Here is a 23,800-nt window from a genome sequence, read left to right as displayed (position 1 = left end):
AAAGCCGAATAAATCTATCTCAAAGCTGCCCCCTGGACACGCACCTTCTAGCTTAGGTTTCCAGCTCGGCTTCACCTCTGCACTGCTGTGACTGAACCTGATCCTATGAATTGCCCCAAACTGGACTATGGCGTTGTATCTTCTGAGGAAAATCTTGGACTTAAGTCTAACCTGGAGGTTGTCCTATAAGCAAAACTATGAGGGGAGGTATGCCTACAAGGAGGGTCTAGTCCCATGTTTAAGTTTGGGTTTCAAGAGATCTCCACTCAATTGCCAGCTCTTTCTCAAATGTCGCCTGTGATTGGATCGAACCTTGTAGACATCTTTGCAGTTTCTGGATCAGCAGAATTTATATTCACAAACGGAAGAGGCAGATATAGAAATAAGCCATCGTATGTGAAATGTTCACAGATTATGGCAGTAGGGACAATAATTTTAGCAGTGGTTACCACCAATAAGCCATTTTTTCTAGAGTATCCTTTCCCAGATTTCCCCTATTATTTAAAAAAGGATATTTTTAAATGAAATTGTCATGCCTTAAGAATACCGCATAAACAGAAGGGGGTAAAATGGCACAACACAAAACTAGTTAAAAAAATTAACGAAACTTTAACATTTTTTGGTATCTGCAATTTTCAGCTGTAATTACACTTTTAGTTTCTCCTCTCTTTTCCCAAATGTTTTCTCCAGGAGGCACACATATTGAAACGGAGCAAACTGAGAAAAATCCTTAACTTTAACRTTAGCCAAAAACTAAAAATAATAAATCTTTCTGAAAGGAAGCTCAGAAAAATCATTTCATGTGCTTTCTTGAGCCAACAAAGATGTAAAAATAAGATATAATCTAGAATGCAGAAATCATTATGTTTCATCTACAACAAAATTGGACTTCCAGACTAGCACCAGGTTTCCAGTCTGCCATGCAAGACGTGCCAATTTCTACTATATACATTAAAATCTGATTTTAAAAATAACTTTCAAGATGCTGAAGACTTCAAACTGTAATCTTACTTAAAGAAACCATTGCCTCACTCACACAAATACGATGCTATAAAATGGTGCCTTAGGGCAGGATACAGGAGAATACATATATATATAAATATGTTTAAAGTAAAGCTTGGTTTTGGAGAATTTTGCTAAAACCAAACCCTCTCTGGAGTAATGCACAATGCAGGCATTCATATCTGAATGTGTAAAATCCCCTTGAATACAGTGTTGCTATCAATATTCCTATCAGGTTCCAATAAACTGTCTTTGCCCAGAACTTCATGGGGACAAGCAAACCTGAATGATGGTTAGAAGTCTGTTAAAAAAAATCCTTTGATCATTCTCTCTATGCAGGGTCTAAAATCACGCCTTATTTATGGTTTCAGCCGTATCTGAAGTATTTTTAATTTTCATTCCCTTGAAGAACTACATTGACCATTTAGATTTGTTCAGCTGTTTACATTTCACAAGCATGCTAATCACACAAGTGATAAATGCTATCACTTGGGAATTTTGCATTTTCAATTGACTCTCAATAACTCTTACAATTATAAACATTAGGTCATAGTCTCAGAGTCTGTCTTTAAGGAGGCAATATATCCTGGAAAACCATTTTCCTTGTGTGGTCTGAACTCTAAAACACCATTGGCAAAGAGTCAGTGAAAACGCAAGCGATTTAGGTTTTTATCCCACAGTAAATATCACTCTTCCACTTTGTTCCTCAAAACAAATCACTATTAAGGCTTTGTGGGCACTTAACATAACTTCCTACCCATAACTTCCCCACCCAATAAGTTTCAATGCCAGCTGACGCAAGACGGATAGTAGCAGGATTTGGCTCCTGCACCCGGTCCCAGCCCATGGTGCCCCCCTCCACCTCCTCGGAGCTGATGCGCGTCTTGCAGATACAAGGAAGAAAGGCACTGGGGATGAAGAGCGGGTCCTGCACATCCTCCAGGCTAGAAGTTACGTGTAGGGAGGCTCAGGACAAATTTCCTCAAACAGCAAGTCACTGTGTTCACAGTCTGACTCTGATGAGATTTACAGCACCTCCCTCACACGAGAAAAATGCTCCCCATGGAGCACGCATCTTWATTTGCCAATTGGCGGCCCTTGGCAAATGTTCTCCTTCTAACTGTAAACCTGGTAGTGGCACAGCGGAGACTGGATTTGACAGGTTTTAGTTCATTCCAGGTCCTAAGCCTACTTTAATACTAGAAAGTAGCCCTTTACTAACTTGTTATCTTGATACACTCTGAGACCAAGGACATTGGCCTCAAAACGTACTTAATATGAAAAAAMCACCAAAAACCTCCCCAGGCATTTCAATGAACGATCCTTAATCTTACTACTGGGTTGATAAATATTGTCAAGGTTAACTAAACGTGTCAGTCAAAAAATAAGCCAACAACAAGAAGTTTCTTCCGATAATGTAGAAGAAACCAATACCAGTACTGAGCCATATAACTGAACGTTTGCATGGCCCACRCTTGTGCAGTGCGCGTGCCCCTTTGCATAAAGCAGCACACACGCACATCAGCAGCACTCCTCGGACAGCCAGCTAGCGCTTCATGAGGGACATGCTAAGCCACACAGAGGGAAGACAGGCCTTTTGAATGAATAATTTTCATTGCCAGCCATTTGGCAATGAGAAGACATTAGCAATAGGGAGATTTCTTTCCCCTCCTCCCCACCAAATCCTGCATTGCTTGAAGATTTGAGAAAATGCTCCTAATTTCTGCACAGAGCCCAGAGTTTTCTATGCTGATTCCATTCTGAAGCATGCATTGAGATCACATTCAAAACAAGTGGAATAGAGATCCTAAAACCCACTCTCTCCTCACTTTGTCTTTTCTTTAAGGTTACAGCAAGCTTACAGCTGTCACAGCTTTAAATACTGCTTCACATTTCACTGTAATCCATGTATAAATTATGTATATTAGGAATTGTCAGATTCTATAAAATGCTTCCCAGTGTTAATTTTACATTTGGATTTTCATTTCAATTGACAGATATGAGAGATCGTATATTGCGTGAGAGAACCTTACTTCTGACACATCTCAGGAGATTAGAGATAATTTGTGTTCTTCCATTCTTTCCCATAATACTTGGTCATTTCAGACTTTTCCAAGAAAGTTAATGTTTCTTGAGGTCTCCACCCATTTTTACTAAATTAGACCCCCTCTGGACATCATTGCCAAAATAATAGCATGAGACACAATTATTGGCTTTAAGACTGGAACTATATTTTCAAATCCTGAACTAGACACAGTAACTGCTCTTAACCCACAATAAGTAATTGTAGCTATAATAAGGGATTTGGCTTCTCTTATTTTTCTTTGGTGGACGCCACAGCAAAATACATATTCATATTCCTCTTCATGTAGGAAAACAGAATGCAAAAAAAGTAAAATTGAACCTGCTTTCAGCAGGAGGATCAGATAGGCTACAACTGTGGAAAATGTTCCCAGCCACCTGATCCATCTGAAAAGATGGGCTGGCTCCTTGGTGGCCCTGAGCCCATCAGCTGCTGCTGGCTCAGGGCCCCATGAGCTACAGGTTAGCACTTTTGAACATGAGGCCTTTAATAAAAGGAATTTTCATATGGGATTTGATTTAGGTTGAAATTGCAGTTTGAAATACATTGACCCACAACAAGGAAMTTCATCATGCCAGCACCCTAATTTTCTGGAAAAACAAACATGCAAACACAAACACACACAAATTAATGAGTTTTTCTTTCCATAGAATGTTTAATCTCGTTCATTTTACCGAAACGGTACCTTCTGACTTTAATCTTGTCAGATTGCTTAAATGACACAGAATATTACATCTCAATAAACAATTCCATCAGGATTTGGAAAAATTATTGGTATTGTTGATTTGTATTTTTTATATTCTGTTATATGTGTAAAATTACACAACCGTCACCATGTGGCACATGTTTAGACTAAGTCTCCATGTGACTGCATTGCTCTGAAATTATTGTTCCGTACCCCTGAGCCTCCCTCACAGTTAGTCACCAACTCTTGCGGTAACTACATCTAAGGAGCTGTTAGTGACCATATCTAGCACTAAATGTGTCAGTAAATCTCAAATATTTGGCAGGTTTGGACTTCTTTCCATCAAGCAATCAGAATGCCTGTGGGGAGTGTCTGCCACCATGACTCACAATTGAGCTGTCCTTCATTCAAGTCCCAGTGAGTTAAAAAATTAAAAAAAAAAACAAAACAGCAGAATCTGACCCAAACCCTCTGGTATTTGTGGTAATAGCCCTTAAATACAGAAGGTCAAGAGAAAACAACTCTAAATGTTAGGCTGGAAATTAAGTGGATGGCTGGGACGCATTTGCCTTGACTTCATCCTGTAAATCTAGTTCCTCATTCCATAGTAAGATCCTACTCATGATAAAAATCATCAAGATTAAGCAATTTCTACACATAGCAGAAACAACAGCCTTAGCCTCTCTTTCTGGCCACTGAGTGATTTCAAACGTTCTGCAAAGTATTTTTTCAAAGACTCTTCTGTTCTTCTTGGCTGAGAAATACATGGAGAGGTTCCCTGAAGCAGAGAGCTCATTCTCGTAATGCTAATTATCCTTTTTAGGATTCCTGTTTACAGTAGTATAGAAAGGATGTGTTTTGTCTTCACGTGCCCTTAAGCAAACCCAGGGCCTGACCTTGCAGCCTCTGGAACACAGTCACGTCTGTTTGGGAGATAATATCGTTCACGTCACTCCTGTATCAGCTTTCTGCTGGCATCAGTTCAGTTCTTCCTACGAGCAACAATCTCCCTTTCCTCAACCCTCAGCTCATTTGAAGCTTTTATTGGAATAACTGCTGCTTTCTCAGTTATTCCAACTTTAAGGGTCACTGGAGAGTCAATCTCCAGGTCAACTCTTTGCCCCCTTACTATTCGGTAACGAGCATCTGTGAAAGTCGCCTAAACCCACAGAGCAAGACAACCCAACTCTGCGCTCTCCTCATGAAAGGAAACAAAGCCAAAATATCCCATCATGTATACAGCAACCTCTGGATTGGATTTGAGCAGGCAGCGCACAGATAAAAGGTTCTTTTTTTACATTTGACCTGAGTCATCTAGTCCCAAAGCTGCCACTTTTAACAACTTACTAAAGAGCAAGGTTCCGTTCTTCGAGCAACACCATAGGCTATTCCCCCAAATCATATCCCCCATGATACTAACCTGCTTCTATATGATAAATGCACAGATCTGTGGATTAAACACTGAGAAGAACATACTCAAACACTTTTCTCCACCCTCAAAAATCACTACAATAAAATTATGTTAACTAATTAAAAAATATATTTTTTYAAGAATTCCTGCACATTGATGACATTAAGGCTCTAACTCTAGTTTAACCTTTAAATCATTCCATACAAAAGACTTACCATGATTTAGGTCCTATTACCCTTCTAGGATTCAGAAATAAAAGTCAGCTTTGCCCAGGACTAGACAAAGCATGCTCTGCTCTAAGTGTGTATTAATAAGCTCCTTGGGAAGATCTTCAATTTAAATACAATTCTGTTTTATAGCAAATATATTCTATATTTCCTTGTTTTGTTTGTTTCTAGGGATATTTGTTCTATGTTAACAATGACAAGGGGAAGATTCATAAAGAGACAGAACCATCACAGGATGTTAAGCACAGCTATGGAAGTCATTCAGACAAGAGATAAGATTTCCCACGTTCACCACTTTCAATAACAAAACTAAAATCCCAGCCAAAAGGCCAGGGAGGAAGGAGGTCTCGATATTAAGGCCATGATTTGTGAGACTGATGATTTTGAGTCTGCAGAGGAATTCAGTGGTAAAGCCACAGGCACTAGCACAAAGTGCAGAGCTGCTGTCCTTAACAGCCTGCTCGTGCCGACCCCGAAAGCCTCTAGGCTGGAGTAAGCAAAGCCACAGACTGGGGACAGCTGGTTTTTTAGAGGTGAGGACGACACTAGCACTTCCCACACGAGCTGGGAATACAGCAGCTCAACTCAGCCAACCAGACATTCGGTTAAATAACACACATAAGAAAGAAAATGACTTTGTGCACAGTTTTGCAAGCGATTGCAAGAATCTGAGCTACGCAGCAGAGTGAAGACAAGTTCTCCAAGTCAGGTGCTTGCATATAGGTACATGCAAACCCTCACCCGACCATGCCCAGTCTACCCAGTGCAAACCATTCCAAATCCAGAAACCATATTGCCACATGAATAGGGCACTATGCCTTCACCTAATAAGCCGTATGTCTTAAAGTGCATTAGTTCAGACTCAATATCACTCAAATAGCTATACAAATGTTAAACCACACCTGGCTTATCCCTTTCYAAGAGGGACATTGCTTCTTTCTGGCTATAAACTGTTTCCCTCTCCCCATCAGAGGGGCTGTCCTCACCCGAAAGCCCTGGCAGCCCTCTTCTGCACCTGTCCCAGGTTTCAGTTCTCATCCTTGAAAGTTAATGACCAGAACTGCAAAGGCGAGGTCTCACTAGGTCTTTGCACAGTAGCATGAGTATTTTCCCACCACTACTGAATATACTTCACAAGAGGCCCTGCACCACCACACTTGCCTTTCAAGAGTCATATCTCATTTACAGTCCCATGTCTTCCTGYGGTTAAACTCATGAAATCAAACTTTTCCTCCTCTGCCCTTCCCAGCTGATCAGCCTCTAACTTTCAACATTATCTCATGATAGAGAAAATTACCCCCAAAATCCCAATGGGGCAGATAAATTTACCTTACCTACAACAAGCTGCCTCTTTAACAGATACATGGAGCAGCAAAAGGTTTAGGTAATCTCAGTTGGGGATCAACTCCTGCCAAGTTTTGACTACTATTTATTTTCTGTCATTCCCAAATATTTAAATATCAGAGGTGATGATTCTCCATGCAAAAGTGTTAGAAAAGCACAAACATTCCAGAGATTACATATATTCCTCTAGGAAAATACTGGAGAAAGGCTGACTGAGGTGACATTTCTAAAGCAAAGAGAAAATGTACAGTTTTCTCTCTGCAGATGCACACCCCTTTGGTTCTTCTCAGATGACTGAACAAGGGGCATTTCAGCCTCCTCACAGCTCAGGATGCCCCAGGGGAAACCCTGTCTCAGTTCCTCTCTGAATTCTAAGAATAAGTCTTCCCCTTATTTATTCAAGTTAACTGGCCTGGCCACCATGCTTTTCAGATTGGGGGTTTTGTGGAGGCTCACCCTGCATATTCACATTTCCAGCTCTGCGTTCCCCAATACAGAAATTATCTTCCAAGTTTGGCATTTCCATAGCCCTTTCCCTAACTGCCAAATTTCCTGGCTGAGTTTTTCCAGCAGCCTTGTCCAAGCTGACTTGGTGGCCACTTCTGAGCCACATCACTTCTCTGATGACTCCATGAATCCTTCCCCAGCAGGTCTTCCCACCCCAAACATCTGTCTGCCCACCCAGAGATCCTCCCCATCTGCTCTGCAGGGCTTCTGGGCTTACACGCTGAGATGGTCTGGCGTGATCATTGTATAAACAGGAATATAACTAAAAGACTTTTCTGAAATAAACTGAGTGGAAGAGGGTTAATTTTCTGATGAAAACCTGTGCATCTTTCCCTATAAGATCAGATCTATTTCTTTAATTTTTTCTCTGACTCGCCTTATTGTATCATGTCACCTAATACAATATGAAAACCTGTGAAAGGACTGTGTAATCCTACAGTGCTCTGATGCTGGTGGCTGCTTCTCCTTTCTGGACATATCCGATTCCTGCTTTGACAGACTTGCACATTCTCCCACTTCTGATAAGACTGAGATGTTTTCCACTTCTAAACTTACTTTCAGCACTGTTGAATAAAGTTAAAATATATGCGAACAAATAAAAAAGGAAAACTTTGAGGCAACTTTGCAGTTTTCTGTACAGAAATGCAAAAGAGCTATAAGTAGTTTTTCCTTCTTTCCAGAAAGGAAAAATGCAGCCCCATGACCAAAAATACTGCTGTGAATCTTGGATAAATAACAAGGGAAAGAGAGAGTCTGTTCTACCTCTGCATTTGGAGGTAGTGCACATAACCCAAAATTCAGTGTATTTTCTGCTGTCTGGAGTTCAAGGATATTGATAAATGCAGGAGGATGCAAAGAATAACTGTGAGAATGATCTGAGGGTTGGAGAACATGCTTCAGGTGGGGGAATCCAAAGGATCATCCTAGCTGGCTTGTCAAAGATATTTAATACAGCCTTGATCATATTCTAAAATGAGATTTGTAAATCATTTTTTTCCACATCAGTAAGGTGTGAAGTGCTACCACACATAGGAACTGGCTGCTCCTTTTCTAGTCCTATATTCCACGTAGCCTCTACTTAAGCACAGATGCTCGGATGATACACAAGCATCTAACTCACACTGAAATCAATGTCGTTAAGCATCTAAACCGCTTTGATTATCTGTGCCTTGGTGCATCACAGGGCTGAGACTAAATTTACACTGATCTTGAAAACCCAGGGCTATAAATACGAAGGACTGCTTACAATTGGCAGTGAAGATGCACCAGTCCATTGAAGGTTTTCAACATTTTGTAAAATTGCACATCTTTTATTTATTTATTTATGAAGAGCCCCGAACTGCTGACTATCCAAATGCATTATGCAAGAATCAAGCTGTTTTTTAAAATCCTGCATTACCCACAACCAAAAATAACTTTAAAACTCTATGTTGAGACAAAAAAAAGTGCTAAAAAAACAGAACTTAATTGTTCATACGCAACAACTGCTGAGTTAGATCATTCCTTCTAAAACAAAATCAAATTACTTCATCCTGAAGCGAACTGGGAGCCATTTCACAAGAGCTGAATTCCGGGGGCTAAATCCCATTTTCACCATTCATTTAAAGCAGCATAAATCTAGGGAAGCTCAACCAAAGTCAGTGGAGCTACATCCAATTTGCACTGGTGCCGCAAAACAGATCTTGACTCTAGCTAGCTTTTTAGTTCACAGGCACTAGAAAACAAGCAAGAGGTATTCTTGCTGTCTTGGCTAAGGAAGTAATTTGTTCAGCATTTTTATGTGTATGGGCTGTCATATCATAAACCAAATTTCCATTAAAGGAATCCATGTTTTGCCCCTACAGACATCTAAGACATTGTCAGAGCTTTCCTAACTTTGACAGTTAAGATCCTAAATTTATAAATAATTTTCTTTTGTCATGATTTTCAGCTATATGCTGTAAGAGGAAAAATTAAGGGCTGTATGGCTAATCCCTTGTCTAAACATTGGCCTTACAATGGGAATGACTAGCCATCCAACTGTAGCCTATGAACTACCTAGAAGCATTTAACTGAACAGTACATTAAGGAAAATTTACTTTTTAAGGAGAAAATTTCCCAAAAGATTTTGTAAGCAAAAATAATAAAAGCTTACTATAAATGATGAAAAAAGCAGCAGATGTTTGGGTCTCAAAGTCTTTTAGAGATAATGCATTTAGTCTGAGTAAAGCAGCCAAATAAGCTGCCATGTTCTGTGCGCCTGTTGTTATTTTTACAGCTGCTAGCAAATAATTGTGTTGCTTTTGCTTGTAAAACTCATGCTTCAGTAAAAAGGAGTGCCAAAAGAAATTATTATCTCCAAGACACTAATGGTTACGCTTTGCAAAGATATCATGAAAGGTTTAGGGGAGGAAATAAATGTGAATGCCTTCCAGTTAAGAGGCAAAAGATATAAAGGCATCTTCATAGGCAATCATCTTTATTCTGTATCTAGTAATAAGGAAAARCTTGAAATTACTTAAAGTCCGGAATTTAGCAATTTTTAAAAGACAAAAATATTTCTAACAGAATTTAACTCCTACTTCTGTGTATTGATCAGGTACCTGCTCTTCCAAAGAAGCCTTCGTCATGAACAGACTTAATTCATTCTATATAAATGGACTTAGGCACTGCAGTTATCTTAGAAAACAAAGAGTAAAGCAGCTTTTCCTTCAGTTTTGAGATCCAGCAGCAGCAAAGTCATTTTCACATTTGACTTGCTCTTCCAGGCCCACGTTTTGGATGACTTTGCTTCTCTTAGTCATAATTACAAAGCAGCTTGGGATGACTAAGGATTTATGTTCCAGTTCATACCCACAGCAGCCCCAGTTAGTTAGCAGGGGAACTCAGGGTTAAAGCATTTGATTAGGACTGCTTCCGAAACTCATGTTTCTCAGGCATTTCCCACAAATACCAATCATGTGTATCTCATGAGCATGACACTGTACAGACTTTTCCATTTCTTTTGCAGGGGTTTGCAACCTTTTCCATATATATATATCCCATTGTAATAGGCAGGATATAGAATCTTTTAAGGAAGTTAATCTTCTCGCAACTGAGACTAGATTTTGGTAATAAACACTTGGGGTAATTTTTCATTCTCTGAGCCATTGTACTTCCAAGAGTCAAGATCGAGATGGCATTTAATGGAAGGACTGCTACATTTGTTTTGATTCTTTCTTCCAAAAGAGAAGCCCTACAGAGCAAAGCACCAAATTCTACAATATGGAATATAGCCAGGGTCTTCAGTCCGAATATACAATTAAGAGGAATGTGAACACAGGAAAATTCCCTCTTTATTTCTATTCTGAAGATATATTTGTCATGCATTAAGTCTTTGTCAAGTCCTTAAGGAGAATTTCTTGGACCAATTTTCTTTTCATTGGAACAGCTTATAACTGTAGTGGCTCTAAGGTCAATGGAAATGTTTGAAGTCTCTTTTTCCTGGTACTTAAAAATACCCAGCAGTACATATTGCGAATGAGGATGTGTAAATAAATATATGTGTATGGGTTAGCCATTCTTTCTCCTGACTACTTGTTTTCTGCTTCTTTTTTTTCACTCCACCACAGCTATTTTCATTGGATTTTTTCCAGTGACGTACCATTAACTTATTCCCACTGTGGAAATACTCTGGATATTTTTGCAACATAAGAAAACATCACAGAAATCTAATTTGTCTCTTGGTGGAGATGAAAAACTATACTTAAAAAAGGAAGCATTTTTTCTTYTTATCTCAAACAGTAGCAGTTTGTTGAATTGGAATGACAGTAAATCACCATAAGTAAACAAAGTCTAGCAAGTTATTTGAAGACTCAGTTTACAGGGACCTTGTTTGCTATAACAGGAACACTACACCTTCAAGGTAAGTTATCAATTTATTTTTTCTGTGAAGCAACAATAAATATTTTTTTCCTCCATTTTATAGGTGAGGAACTAGCCGATACCAATATCCCATAGTAAACCTTAGCAGGTAAATGAAGACAGAATTCGGCATGACATGGCTTATTGAGGAGCACAGAAATTTAGCCCAAGATCTCAAACTACAGCTCAGCTCCTTCAAGTCCATCCTACAATTAAACAATATTGCCTCCCAAGATCACTGTGCTGCCTCCACTGGTGTAAATCCGGAAGGGCACCATAGGGACCCCTTCCAGGCGTGCTTAATAAAACCGCTACTCAAATATGGGTCAGTGTGAGGACAAGAAACAGCACAGACAAGACTCTGGCCAACAAACTCAGCTTGAAAAGTCAAGCAGAGAACTTGCTTCATTGGTAAGATGCATTCAATTTGCTTTGACCACTTTTCGTGCTTTTTTTTCATGGAATGTTAAGAAAAATTATGGGGGAATTCCAAAACTGAAGCAATTTGGCCTAAGCCCAAATGAAGCGAGTACAGCTATGGAAGTGCAGACCTCTGCAAATCTGTTCTTACAGCATCATAAGTGACTATTCAAGGGACCAAAAAAAAAGCAATCCTTTAACACAGGTGAGCTTCTAAAAAAAATCAAGAAGAGGCCAATCCTGCAAACATACTTTAAATATATTCATACATTCTTTCTTTAGAAAACGTTTTGTGAGGACAGCCTCTTTACTAAAGTTACATCCCAGTGAAATTCTGCTTTCTCTACAAGAAGTTTTAAAACTAAGAGGAAAGAGCAAGTGTTAACTTGGCTTAAAAGATAACTCATTCCCTCTCTCCCCCCTAACTGTATAGAGAGCTTACAGAGACCGGACTCCTAAAGCAGACTTGTAAAAGATAGGTCCAAAAACTGGGGAGTGCGATGTCCCCTCCTTCCCTCCACCACCACTAATTTAGTGGGTTTGGTCCAGAAGAAGGAAATGTGGTGAAGTAAAAGGCAAGAGTGGGCAGGGAAACCCTTTCAGAAGCAACACTTTAAATATCTTCTAACTGTTTTGCTATTGCACAAGCTGGAAGTCAAGTAGGACGAGTTAGAAGAAAACTGTGTACCACATTATCCATTTTTACCTATATTCCATTTTTTAATTTCCTTATTGTAAAATCAGAAAAGCTTGAAATGAGAATTTTTCCAAATTTTTCCATGAAAATCCCCAAGAGAGAAAAACACTCCATTTTTCATAGCACTTCTCATCTATCAATTTTCAAATTTAAAGTAGTTTCACCAACTGTTCTCTGAATATACTTTTTATGGCCTCTGGTGAGTAGAAACTCTAGTGGAGTAGAAGTATATCTGCTTCAGAAGAAAAAAAAAAAAACCTACTGAGCAATTTTATCAAGATATATTATCCATCAAAACAGCAATGTTTCTACATCTACCTGAGCATTATGTACTATTTTCCATATAACCCACATATTATGTAGCACATCGAGAAGTCAACATTGAAGGCACCACCGAAGTCACAGTCTGAGACAACACGTACCCTTTCTGGCCCATCGTGGAGACAAACAGCCTGGCCATGCTTGGGATTGTCTTGCTGCTAATTGCCAAGCAGCCAGCAGAGATCAGCCCAGACTGCAGAGGTGCGTGGTTGCTACTGCACCTTTCTCCTGCCTTGGAAAGCCGCAGTTAAAAGCATGTATCCCCTGGTAGGATCAAGCGTTCACAAAACAGTAGCACTATTGATGCTTGGTCTCGGTCACTCTCTGCTTCTGAATCACTAAGATCTACCAAAGACCCTCATCCCCATTTTCATCCAGTTTTTCCCCTTCCCAGAAATACTATATATTAGAAAGATAAAATAATTTTCCCTTCAGCTATTTTTGTTTGAATTATAACTCATTTCAACTCTCAGAGGCAATAAGCTTCAAACTAAGGGCTTTATCAGAATTTCAGAGCGCAATATTTAAGAAACAATACCGCTTTCTTTGCTGTAGCTATGATAATAAACTCTATAATGAAAACTGGGTATGATAATAACATCTTGTTGAATAGGCAAGATGTCAGATTTACAATATATTAAATGTGTTGAATGTGATCATAAAGATATTAACATTCCACTGAGACATCAGAGCTCTGAGCAGAGAGTTTACAGTGAAATAACGCATCTAATAAAGTCACTTTCTCTCTCTTATGAAAAGAATTCTCAGCATACTCAGCTTTTTGGGGTACCTTCACAAATTTTTTAATTGTGAGCTTTTTCCCATTATTCATAAAATATTCCAATATACTTAATGTATTTCTTCAGCCATTTTGCATCTTCACCATCTAACTTTTTGGACTTATGTGCCTTGTTATGGAGAACTAGGTTGTCAACCTTCACCCTCGAGGGGAGGGTAATGAGACTATAAAGCCGACACGAACACTGCTGTTTCACACTGGAAGCTATGCACCAACAATTTCTCCATAGAAAGACTATTGTTCTTTATACACTTGCTAGTCCACATGAATATTGTCTTATACTACTTCAAGCTCTCTCTCTAATGTAACTTGCCTTTGACTTATAATAAGCCTATTCATTCTCTAAGAACAACCCTTTTAAAAATTCAGATTATTACTTTGATTTTGCCTTTCTTACCCACTTAAAACATTGTGTATTTATGTCTTTATGTGCATTTGTGTCTTTAACTCACAGACTATTTGAAAAGGAAAGAGGAAAAATTCTGACTGATGTGCATTCACTACTGAATGGCTGCTAATATTAATACAGGGATATATAGTCAGTGTGTATTTCACCTTATTTAAATTCCAGTACAAATCATCAGTTAAAATGGATGCGGTTGAAATTTAGATTAAAAAAAAAAACCTCACAGTACATGTTTTTAATAACTGGATGCAACTTAAATGCTTTATGGACTCGTACTTCACTTTTTGAACCAGAATCAACAATGAAATCAACACAACTTGATGGAAAACACTCTTTAAGCAAGAAGGATTTTCCAAACACAACTAAGCTCCAAGATTACTGTCTGCAGCTAAAATTGTTTTTCCCTTCAATTGTTAAACAGAACTACCCTCGAGGAGATTCAAATGAGCTGCTCGCTTTTCCTATGCCCATGAGGAACTGAGTGCGCCCTGTATGGATTCTGCTCTCCATTGTTTTGCTTATAATTGGAACAACACAGAAGAAAAGCCAAAGTATAGCAATCGAATGACATTTGCTACCGTTAGTTTATAAAACAAGTCACCATTAGTTTGCAGACTGAAACCAAGAAACAGAAAATGGACAACAGAGGGAAAAGTAATTCTAAGCACAACGCTGGGGAAAGTTTTTATTGTAAATTCATTTCCATGGGCTGCAGGCCCAGCTCTTAGTGAGTGTGAATTTTAAAGGTGGGATCATTGGAGTGACCCATAAACCATCTGTAAGAGACATAAGCAATGTGAGTGTAGGTCACCAGAGCCGACCTTCTCCCTGCCATTGACTTAATGCAAAATGAGCTCAGTGCAGTCCTCTGACCCCAACAGCTCCAGCCAAAAAGACACTAGCATCGAACACTCAGCAGTGATTCACATATTCAGAGAAAAGTCTCCTCAGGACTCAGGGTACARTGCTGGAACCAAAAACAAAACAAAAAAAAACCCTCAAGGTTGTGAGTACCCAGCACAGTCTCAGTGGAAAAAAAATCACACATGCCCGAAGCTACCAACACTGCACAACAGCAAGTGCAACCCGAAGCAACATATACCRGGTAAAGTCTCTCTGCATGCCTGTAAATCAACAGAACAGGGCATGCAGAGTGAGCCCAGCACATCCGCTTTGTGTGATCTGGTTGCACACGCGCAGTAACTGCTCCCCCAAACACCCAACAGCCCGGGCAAAAAAGGACACCAGCACAGCAAAAGTCTCAGAAAACCTGTCCCCCACATGCTTTTCCTACTGGACAACAGCTTTCACAGCAGCATATGGACAATCCCATGTTATCTGGGATTTCTAGCAAGCCTCATCTATTTTTCCAAGTGTAAGTCAAATATTTCACCTAAACTACTTCTCAATAAGTTTGTGGTATCACAATGAGTGAAGGCAAGCTGAACTGGGCAAAGACTGAGCAGGCAATTTAAAAACCTGCCCATAACATGTTCTCCCTGCCCTCACGTACCCCCTCGCTTCACTGCAGGGAAGAGATATTTTCCAACCTGAGTGAAGGAAGAAGGGAAGAGGCCGTCAAGGGCAAATGCAGCAGTTCCCGTAGCTTAGCTTGGAGTCCGGTTGGGAGAACAAGCGTCTTCCCTGGTGTGTGCTTGTTTGTTTATTTGTTTTGGGCTGATGTTTCGTTTGCCTGGGTTCTACTTAAATAGACAAAATCCAGAAACATTTAAATTTCAATTGTTTGGGAAGTCGTCACCCCCCTTCTATAACCTGCCCTATTTAGGTGAAAACACCAGCTAGATAGAATTTTTCTCTTTTGGTGTCTTTAGTCATCTTCTGCCTGTTCTAGGCCCTTTTTCTTTCCYTTTTGTTTCGTGTTGCTCCATGTCTTTATCCTTTCATTCCTCACTTTTCYGTCTTGTCTGTTTTGACTGCAGTCAGTACAGAGCAATCCAGCTCAACGGCTCTCTATCACAACAGCAGCAGTAATACAAGCATTAATAATGTCATGCTGTTAGCAAGAGGCACGGCAATCACTTTTTTTAAGGACAAAGCACCCGACCTTAGGGASCATATACAATACTTAGTGTAATTACAAAAGTCATATTCCCTTTGGCAGCCTATTTTTATTACATATTTTGTATCAACCACGGGAGGCCCTGGGGCTACTATTTTGTTTGTCTGGAGTCTCTCTGCACCAGATGAAATGCCCTGGAAAGTCAGTTCATATTTAACCCTATATTCTGTAGATGAAAACCATAATGYAATGCACCTGGATTTCATTATCGATCAAACCACCGAGGAGGGCACTTATCATAGAGCTCATGGCTGCCAATTTTAAAATTCTCCAAAGTGCTTTGATGTGAACATCAAAAACTTCCGGACTACATGAACAACTATTTGCCATACCTCATCCTTTAATTGTAGTAATTTCTAACTCAGTTCGCCACTCAAGGTAATTATGCAACGTTCTGAAAGATCATTAATTACACTGGTTCATTTGGGGGCAAACYGTCCGTACTGCACACTAAATCCACGGCACCACCGCATTTTGCTGCATGAGGCTATTCTCAAGCCATTAAAATCTATATTAAAATCTATATAATAATCTATATTATATCTCTGTTTATATGATCTCAGCTGAGCTAGGTGTCCCTAACCTCACTGAAATTTAGTAAGAATCAAGATCCTTAGCCTTAGGATCGAAGGCAGCAAAGTGACCCAGAAAGTCATGGCCACATGAACGCTATATGGAAACCTGCAGAAAAGATGTGTGTGGCTTCAGTGTTGCACTTAACTGACAGATATCCACATTATAACTCAGGAACTGAAAGTARTCTGGTTCCTTGGCAATCACAGCAAAGGCAGTCAAATCAAACTAAGCACTGACCAGATTTAGAGCCGTGATGTCTAGAAGTGCTACTTTCAAAGCAATAGTAAGAAAAAAAATAGAGGAATTAGGAAATAGAGAGAGAAATGTTTTACCATCATTGTAGTATACTCCTTTTTGTGAGCAAGTGATATACCAAGGCTAAATTTTATTTATTCATAGGTACAAAATTCTACCTGTGATGGCAACTTATAGTAAGAGTTTTTTCATTCTATAACCAGASAACAAAAAATTTTGAACTAGGAGAACACTTATGTTTGTTCTTGCATGTGTTAATGAACATTAGGCCAGTGAGCTTGTTCAGAACTGGTATCAGCGGGATTCTGCAAACAGCCCACCTTCCCTGTACCTGCCCCATCGCAGAGGTGCTCAACAGCTATTTTTCATGACGATGGTTTGATACAGAGTTCAAAAGGCCCAATATTGCATGTATATTACAGGCTTCTGTACGGGACGAATAGGTTCGTATACTAAGTTCTGACGCTCCTTGTTTTCAGTSCGATCGCTAAGTAACGTTGCTGTACCTCTTTTTAGTGGCATTGACGCAGGCATGTTACAGATGCTGATGCTGCTTTGAGGGATCCACAGGCTTAGCAGCTCATGGCCCTTCACCATTAAATTCCGTGCAAAGGAAGAATTATTAGTTTGTGGAAACATAAAGAAACTCTCTTGGCAGCTGTGAAATTACAGCTGTTGTGTGTGTTTACTTTTCTAAAACCAAAACAGAATAGAAAAACTTATCCTCTCTTAAATTTTCAGCAAAACCCCACCATGCAGTACATTGCTCTGCAAGATAACTGGAGATTAAGTTCTCCTTTGCTCTAATCAGATAAATTTCTTGTTTACAAATGTTATATTATGATGTCAGTTGGGGTTCTTTCAACTCTATTAAAAATAAAATGATCAGCAAAACTTTGGATAGGGAAGACAACAGCATCAATAAAAGAAATCTCTAAAATGAAAAGTCTGGAGTTGACATTGTGTCATCTTTTCTTACGCCAGCTGAAAGCTCCAAAATTGTATACAAATATATATATATATATATATATATATATATATAAATTTTTTTTTTTTTACAGTTGGAAAGCTCTGCAACATGCTCTTTGAGTATCTGGGAACCAAGAACTGAGTATGGTCCCCAAGGGCATATTAGTGAAAGTGCTGCTCTTTGTGAAACAGCTACACTCTAACTTGCAATTACTTTTATCTTTTAAGAATGTGCAAAATGATACAGTCTATAAAAACAATAGTCTCCACCAGCAATATCAGGATTCAATAGAGTAAAAAGAAATCCTTTTTGAGGCATGTGATCTCTGGTTAGCATCAGAATTAAGTAGGGTATATGTATACATATATTATCGTCTGTGATGCATTTGAATTGTCTTTTTGTTATGAAGTGTAATGTAAACTTTCATGGCAAAATTAAGAACCTGAAGTGTAGTGAAGGCCTCTGTAAAATACTTTTGGCTGCTGATTTTCAGATGGAGAAGCTGACAATCTACTTTTGAAATGGCATTTTCACCCTATTCCAAACACCTTTTGCTTGGGAAATTCTGCAAAAAGTTATTGATCAAGTTTTTGAGCCAAGATTTGAACCCCAGAACACAACCTTTATTTGTATATGTAATGGTCTTATCTCTACAAAGATTTTATCACAGTTAAGGACGGTTCTGCCAAACACCCTTACTCTAAACCACCTGTGATCTGCTGGTCCCTGCTGGCCCTGCAGAAGGCACGAGCAGGAATGGCTTCAGCTGTTATATGCGTATAGTTATGTATCATCAGTCCCTTGAGGACCTCGCGCCCTTCACTTTCAGAGAGCGCTCACCATGATCTCACTGAGAAAGCTGGATAACTTTTCTCCCCAGGTGAATAAAAAAAAGGTTCTGTTTAGGCAACTCAATATTATTTGCAAGTTGAGAAGAAATTAGACGAATAGTTTAGGTCAAATAAAAGTAAAAAAAAAAAAAACTCTTTGCCCACTAAGACAGTAGCCAGAGTATTCATGCGGGATGCGCAGATCCAGGTTCCAATGTTCATCATCTGCCTGATTCAGAGCAAGGATCACTCAAGCATGATGGGCACTGTCCCTTTCTGCATGCTGGTTTTGTTAATTAGCCCTTTACTTTTATCAAAAATCCCTCGAAAGGAGCAAAATTATTTATTTCAAGTCACCTTACAGCAATATTTATTGATCTAGTGCACAAAGGGATCTACATAATGTGGGGACACAAACATTCCCATTTTCCCATCATCTGTTTCATGCTCGAATCTCCCTATGACTTGTGCCCGACAAACAGCTTCCTACTAGCAACTGTTTCTGTTAAGTCTGTACATTGTCATTSAGAAACGTACTCACTATAATTAATATCCATCCTCTCATTGATTTCTAACTTAATATAAGATTTATCTCTCCCAACACACAGCAGTTCATTGTGTGATCGGGTTTTGCCAGCATTTAAAAAAAGTGAGCAACACCAATAATTAAATTTTAGGCTGCTTCCTGACTTAATTATACCAGATTACATTACAGACTCAGCCTGCTGAACTTGGAAGCGACATAACCCCTGCCGTACCGGGATGGGAACGCGGACCGGGCCAGGGGTTGCCTGTTCCAGCCACTGCTTTTTCTCACGGAAACACCCACGGTCATCGTCGAGCAGACGGACACAGCTCGGGCAGTCCTGTATCACCTTGCTACACACCACAGAAGCAGCGTACTGTTGTAGTGTTTACAGTGAAAATTAATGAAATGCCAATCTGCAATGTAGAAGGGCTGCTGCTAAGATGTACAAAAATAAATTATTAAATACGAGCCATGTAACCCACACGGAAGCACTGAAGAAAACTTCAGCAACATTTGCCTAATTTAACATGCCAACAAACTGTTCAAAAGTCTATTTGAAGGAGTTAAGCAGGTTARCATGACTTTCAAACAGCTGAGAGGGCAGAAACACATAATTGGGGCCTCATGGTCTCTTGCACRCTGCCCAGATTTCATCTATTTCAGCTGGAATTTTGCATACAGCGACAATTCAAAATCTTACAAGACTGTTACAGTCTTAAATCCCCAGGGCTCATTCCCTGTGCCTGCACGATGCGGCCATTAGTACAGGATACTTTACGCACTTTTACATACAAGAGTTTAAATAAGATTTGCGTTAAAAAGATACTGTACAAGCTCCAACTTCTTTTTGCATCTGTTCCTCTGTATTCTTATGAAAATAAATACAGAGGACATCTAAAAAAATACAAATCAAACCAAGCCAAGGGCCAGACTGCACACATTCAAAAAGGAAAAATACATCTAATTATGTACAAGGTTGCTATGACCACAAGGAAAAATGCCAATATATTCTCAGTGCTTGGCCCTGCTTTTGGCTTGGCCCTGCTTTTGGCTCATCTTTATTTATGAGTAAATCTGCTAAAAAAAATTTTCAAGAAATATTTTTTTGTTATGAAGAGATGCTATTTTTATTGAAGTGTTCTGCAAACATGCTGATTTTCATAAAAAAAACAGCAGGAGGGAAAAAAGGATGAAATTGTCTTCCAGAATTTATGTTTTGGAAAATCTATTTTGTTTAGGAATTTTGAATATCAGACATCAAATATATTCCTTTTTTATTTGCATACTGGCACAGTGTATCAGTAGTAGCAGTGCGTATTGCCCTATGCCTGGCATGTTATGATGTGTAAAGTTTGTGTCAAATTGTTTCCCTTCTGCACAAAAAGACAGTTTGGCCTAGAAAATAAATTAGATGTGTATGCTAATACTAAATAGCAGTTGACATTAGCTATCTTTTAAAACCATCTCTAACAATGTATTTCAAGTACTATWTTATGTATAACTATTGTCATCATGAAATAGTGCAAAAAACAGACTAGGAAAATAAAAGAAGAAAATTTTGTAAGAGTAATTATGAGAATACTGAAATTAAGTTTCTCAGGAAACTAAAGTGAAAATTTTCCAAAACCACAGTCTTTTTGGGTTTCCTTTCCATCCAAAGTTTCAAAACATTTGCCGTCATTCCAGACTTGAAAACTGGATCTCGAAGTACCTGAATGTCCTACGAAGCACAACCCGCCTCGAGATGCCGCAGGCTTAGACAACAATTGCACGCGCTTCCTGCAACCTTGTTACTAATGAAACTCATCCACGTCAGCCTAGAAATATCAATGAATCTTAAATGCAGATGTGTCCTGCAGTGGTTACGCTCACGTGTCTGCTGGAGGCACACCTGGCTACCAGGAGCACTTGGGATACTCTTCACCTTCAGCCTCGTCACGACAGGTGGCTGCTGCTGGTCCCTGCCAGAGCATCACGGACCTCAGAGGGGTGAATTTAGCAGCACAGACACGTTCTCTGTGCAAAATCAGCACCCGACGAGCCTGATGAGCCGCGTACCGTCATTGCAGAGCTGCTGCCCCATGCCAGTGGTGCTCCTCACCCCAGCCTTAGCTGCCTGCTCTCACAAAGGCACCGCAAGTCTMATGGCATGCTTTGACTTGGGTCCCTAGCCCTTGAAAACATGCTATTACGTGGAAATGGATTTTGTCTTTTTAAATCAAGACAGTCCTAGCAGTCATATTTATAGACGAAATTTGAAAACATCACCCCAAAAACGCTGACCTAGAAGGCAATCTCCTGATTTGGAGACCCTAATTTGCAGTCTGGGATGGTTAATGCTGCTTCGGACCAGGGAGAGGGGAGAGTCGGGAAGGAGGAAAGGCTCAGCAGAACCAGAGCCCAAAGGTCAGCAGTACCTCAGCAAGGATGAAAGAAAGTACAAGGGGGACTTGGCAGCTGGACACATTCCTGCTTTCTTTGCACGGTGACCCACAGCAGCCAGCAGAGCCTGCAAAGTCTTCATCCATTACACACAAAGCAGAAGCACTTTGCTAGGACAGACCTGGGGACATGCAGCAGTGAGGATGTAACCAGCAGGAAGGCCACATGTGCACTGTCTTTGTGCGGCTCCTTCCACTCCTGTCCTCCCACCTTTCTCCTCCAGTAACTCTCCGCTTTCTCTCAGAGCAGCCTCGTCCACCCCCACGCCCGGCTCCCGAACCAGAGATGGGCTGGGGGGTTCCCCCAAGAGCACCCCTTCCCTCCAGGCCTTACACGCCGCCTCTCTCCAAAGCATGCTGAGTGCTCCTGCACATTACAGAGCTGCCTAAAACCTGCCTCACCTTCACAAGGCAAGCAGAGAGAGAGCAGGATTTAGCAGCGAGGGTGAGGGAAGCCGGGAAGGTCTCTAGTTCCCATGTAGTCCTTCATAGGGCACATAAGGATGCTGCCCCTGCTGAGAACCGGATAGCACATTTGGCTGTAGCTGCCCAGCTACCAGAGTGGGTGAATGAGCCCCAGGTGTGTGAGTGAGGCAGCACCCTACTGCACCATGTTTTCAGATTGCTCAATATTTATGCCAAGCAGAAAATGCAGCAGATAGAAACCAAAAGTTTCACTGATTGGGGGGGGGGGGGGAATAAAAAGAAGAGGAAAAAAAAGGACCAGCCTTGAAGTGTCTCTCATCTAAGACCAGTTTTTAAATGTCTCTCATTTGTCGATTTCTGTAACACTTTTCATGAGCATCGATGTGCTTTATCACATTTTTGATATACGCAGTGGCTTCACACACATGCTTGCATGCATACACACACAGCACACAGCTGCTTCCACAAGGTAACCTCTCCCAAGGAGCAACTATCATAGATTAAACATGTCTTTTGGGGATGGGAATAATCAGAGCACATCAGTAAATTGATATGTGTGTGCTTGTTCTTTGTGTACATTTCTCAAAAAGCACATCTACTCTCAAGTGTTCTGGGACATTTGTCACCATTAAAACAGTTTTAAAATTCTTCTGAAAACAGATGATATTTCTCAAATACACAGCTGAAAAATGAAAACTCAGGGTTGGATTCATCTGTCTTAGTTTGAGAGGCCTATGCTGAAGTCTCCCTCCAAGCTGGTTGCTGAAGAAGTTATTCATTCTGAGGGCATGATTCATCCACCTTAAAGTAAATGTCTTCAGGGTAGGATGAATCCAGTTGATGTCACTGATTATACCGTAACTGGTGCAGCTGCAGCCCTGATGCACTCCTAGACGTATCCATCGAGGTCAGAGGAAGCCTCTCTCAGGGACCGTATCGATAACTGACAGCTCAAATGAGGCAACCCACAAACACACACATCCTCTCCAGTGATGCCTTTGTCGAGGTGACATTTGCAGCCCAGTCACTAAAACCTTTCGCTCGGGCAAAAGCCACAGGAGATGCCCGCAGCGTTGCCGCACGCCGCGAGGGACGGGAAAGGCAACGCCGGGGCAGGCGGCCGCAGCCCTCCGCGGGGCAGGGCAGAGGCAGATGGCAGCAGACGGCCCCAGCCGCCGCCGCCGCAAACTCGCATGTCCCCCCTCGCCCCGCGCGCAGCGCCCGGCCGCTGCCGCCGGGAGCCGCGGACACGCGTGTCCCCCCCGCGCCGCCTTCCCAGCCCTCCGCGCCCGCGGCGCTCACCTGAAGCAGGTGGTGAGCTCGCCCGTGGGCTTCAGGCAGGGGTACCGGGTGGTGGCGATTTTGTTCTCGGAGCAAACCTCCCTGCGAGAGGGCAAAACAGAAAAAAGGAAGAAAGAAAGAAAGAAAAAGGTGGTGGTGGGTGGGGGGAACGCGCAGGAAAGCGGGAGCTGGTGGGAGGGCAGGGGCGGCGGGGGACCCACCTGTCGCCGTCCTGGGGCTCCTCCCGGTAGGTCCAGGCGTGCCCCAGCGCCAGGAGCAGCAGGAGCGGGGCCAGGCTGCGGGCCGGCCGCCCCATCGGGCCGCCTCTCCCCTGCGCGCCGCGCCGGCTCTGCCCGCCCCGGCCGGCGGCGGGGCTGCGCCGGCCGCCGCTCCTCCCGCCCGGCGCGGGGCCGCCCCCCGCCGCCGCCAGATGTGCCCGCGGGGAGGGGCCGCGCCCGCCCAGATGCGCCGGCAGATGTGGCCCCGCGCGGCGGGCATGCGGGAGAGCGGCGGGACGCGTCCCGGGAGAGGCGGGCGCGCTGGGGCGGGCGGSGCCGGGGCGCCGCATCCAGATGTGGCGGAGCCGCGGCAGACGCGTGGGGCGCCGGCGGCGCGGTGCGGGGCAGGA

The 23,800-nt window shown here is 41.4% G+C and overlaps 1 protein-coding gene across 1 annotated transcript in view; it reads right to left on the bottom strand.

The window, feature by feature from the left end:
- The window catches only part of CCBE1 (collagen and calcium binding EGF domains 1), a 108,180-nt gene extending 84,692 nt beyond the window's left edge, over window positions 1-23,488 (bottom strand). Inside the window, exons 1-2 of the mRNA XM_026087256.1 lie at window positions 23,394-23,488; window positions 23,194-23,274 (exon numbers count right to left, since the gene is read on the bottom strand). Coding sequence (XP_025943041.1) covers window positions 23,194-23,274; window positions 23,394-23,488 — 176 coding nt within the window. The remainder of the gene's footprint in view (window positions 1-23,193; window positions 23,275-23,393) is intronic.
- Window positions 23,489-23,800: the final 312 nt, after the last annotated feature.

This window comes from Apteryx rowi, unplaced genomic scaffold (genome assembly GCF_003343035.1).
Source record: "Apteryx rowi isolate R43461 unplaced genomic scaffold, aptRow1 scaffold_71, whole genome shotgun sequence".
NCBI classification, from domain to species: Eukaryota; Metazoa; Chordata; class Aves; order Apterygiformes; family Apterygidae; genus Apteryx; species Apteryx rowi.
The sequence above is the reverse complement of the archived record's forward strand: the minus strand, read 5'-3'. Positions and strand labels throughout refer to the sequence as shown.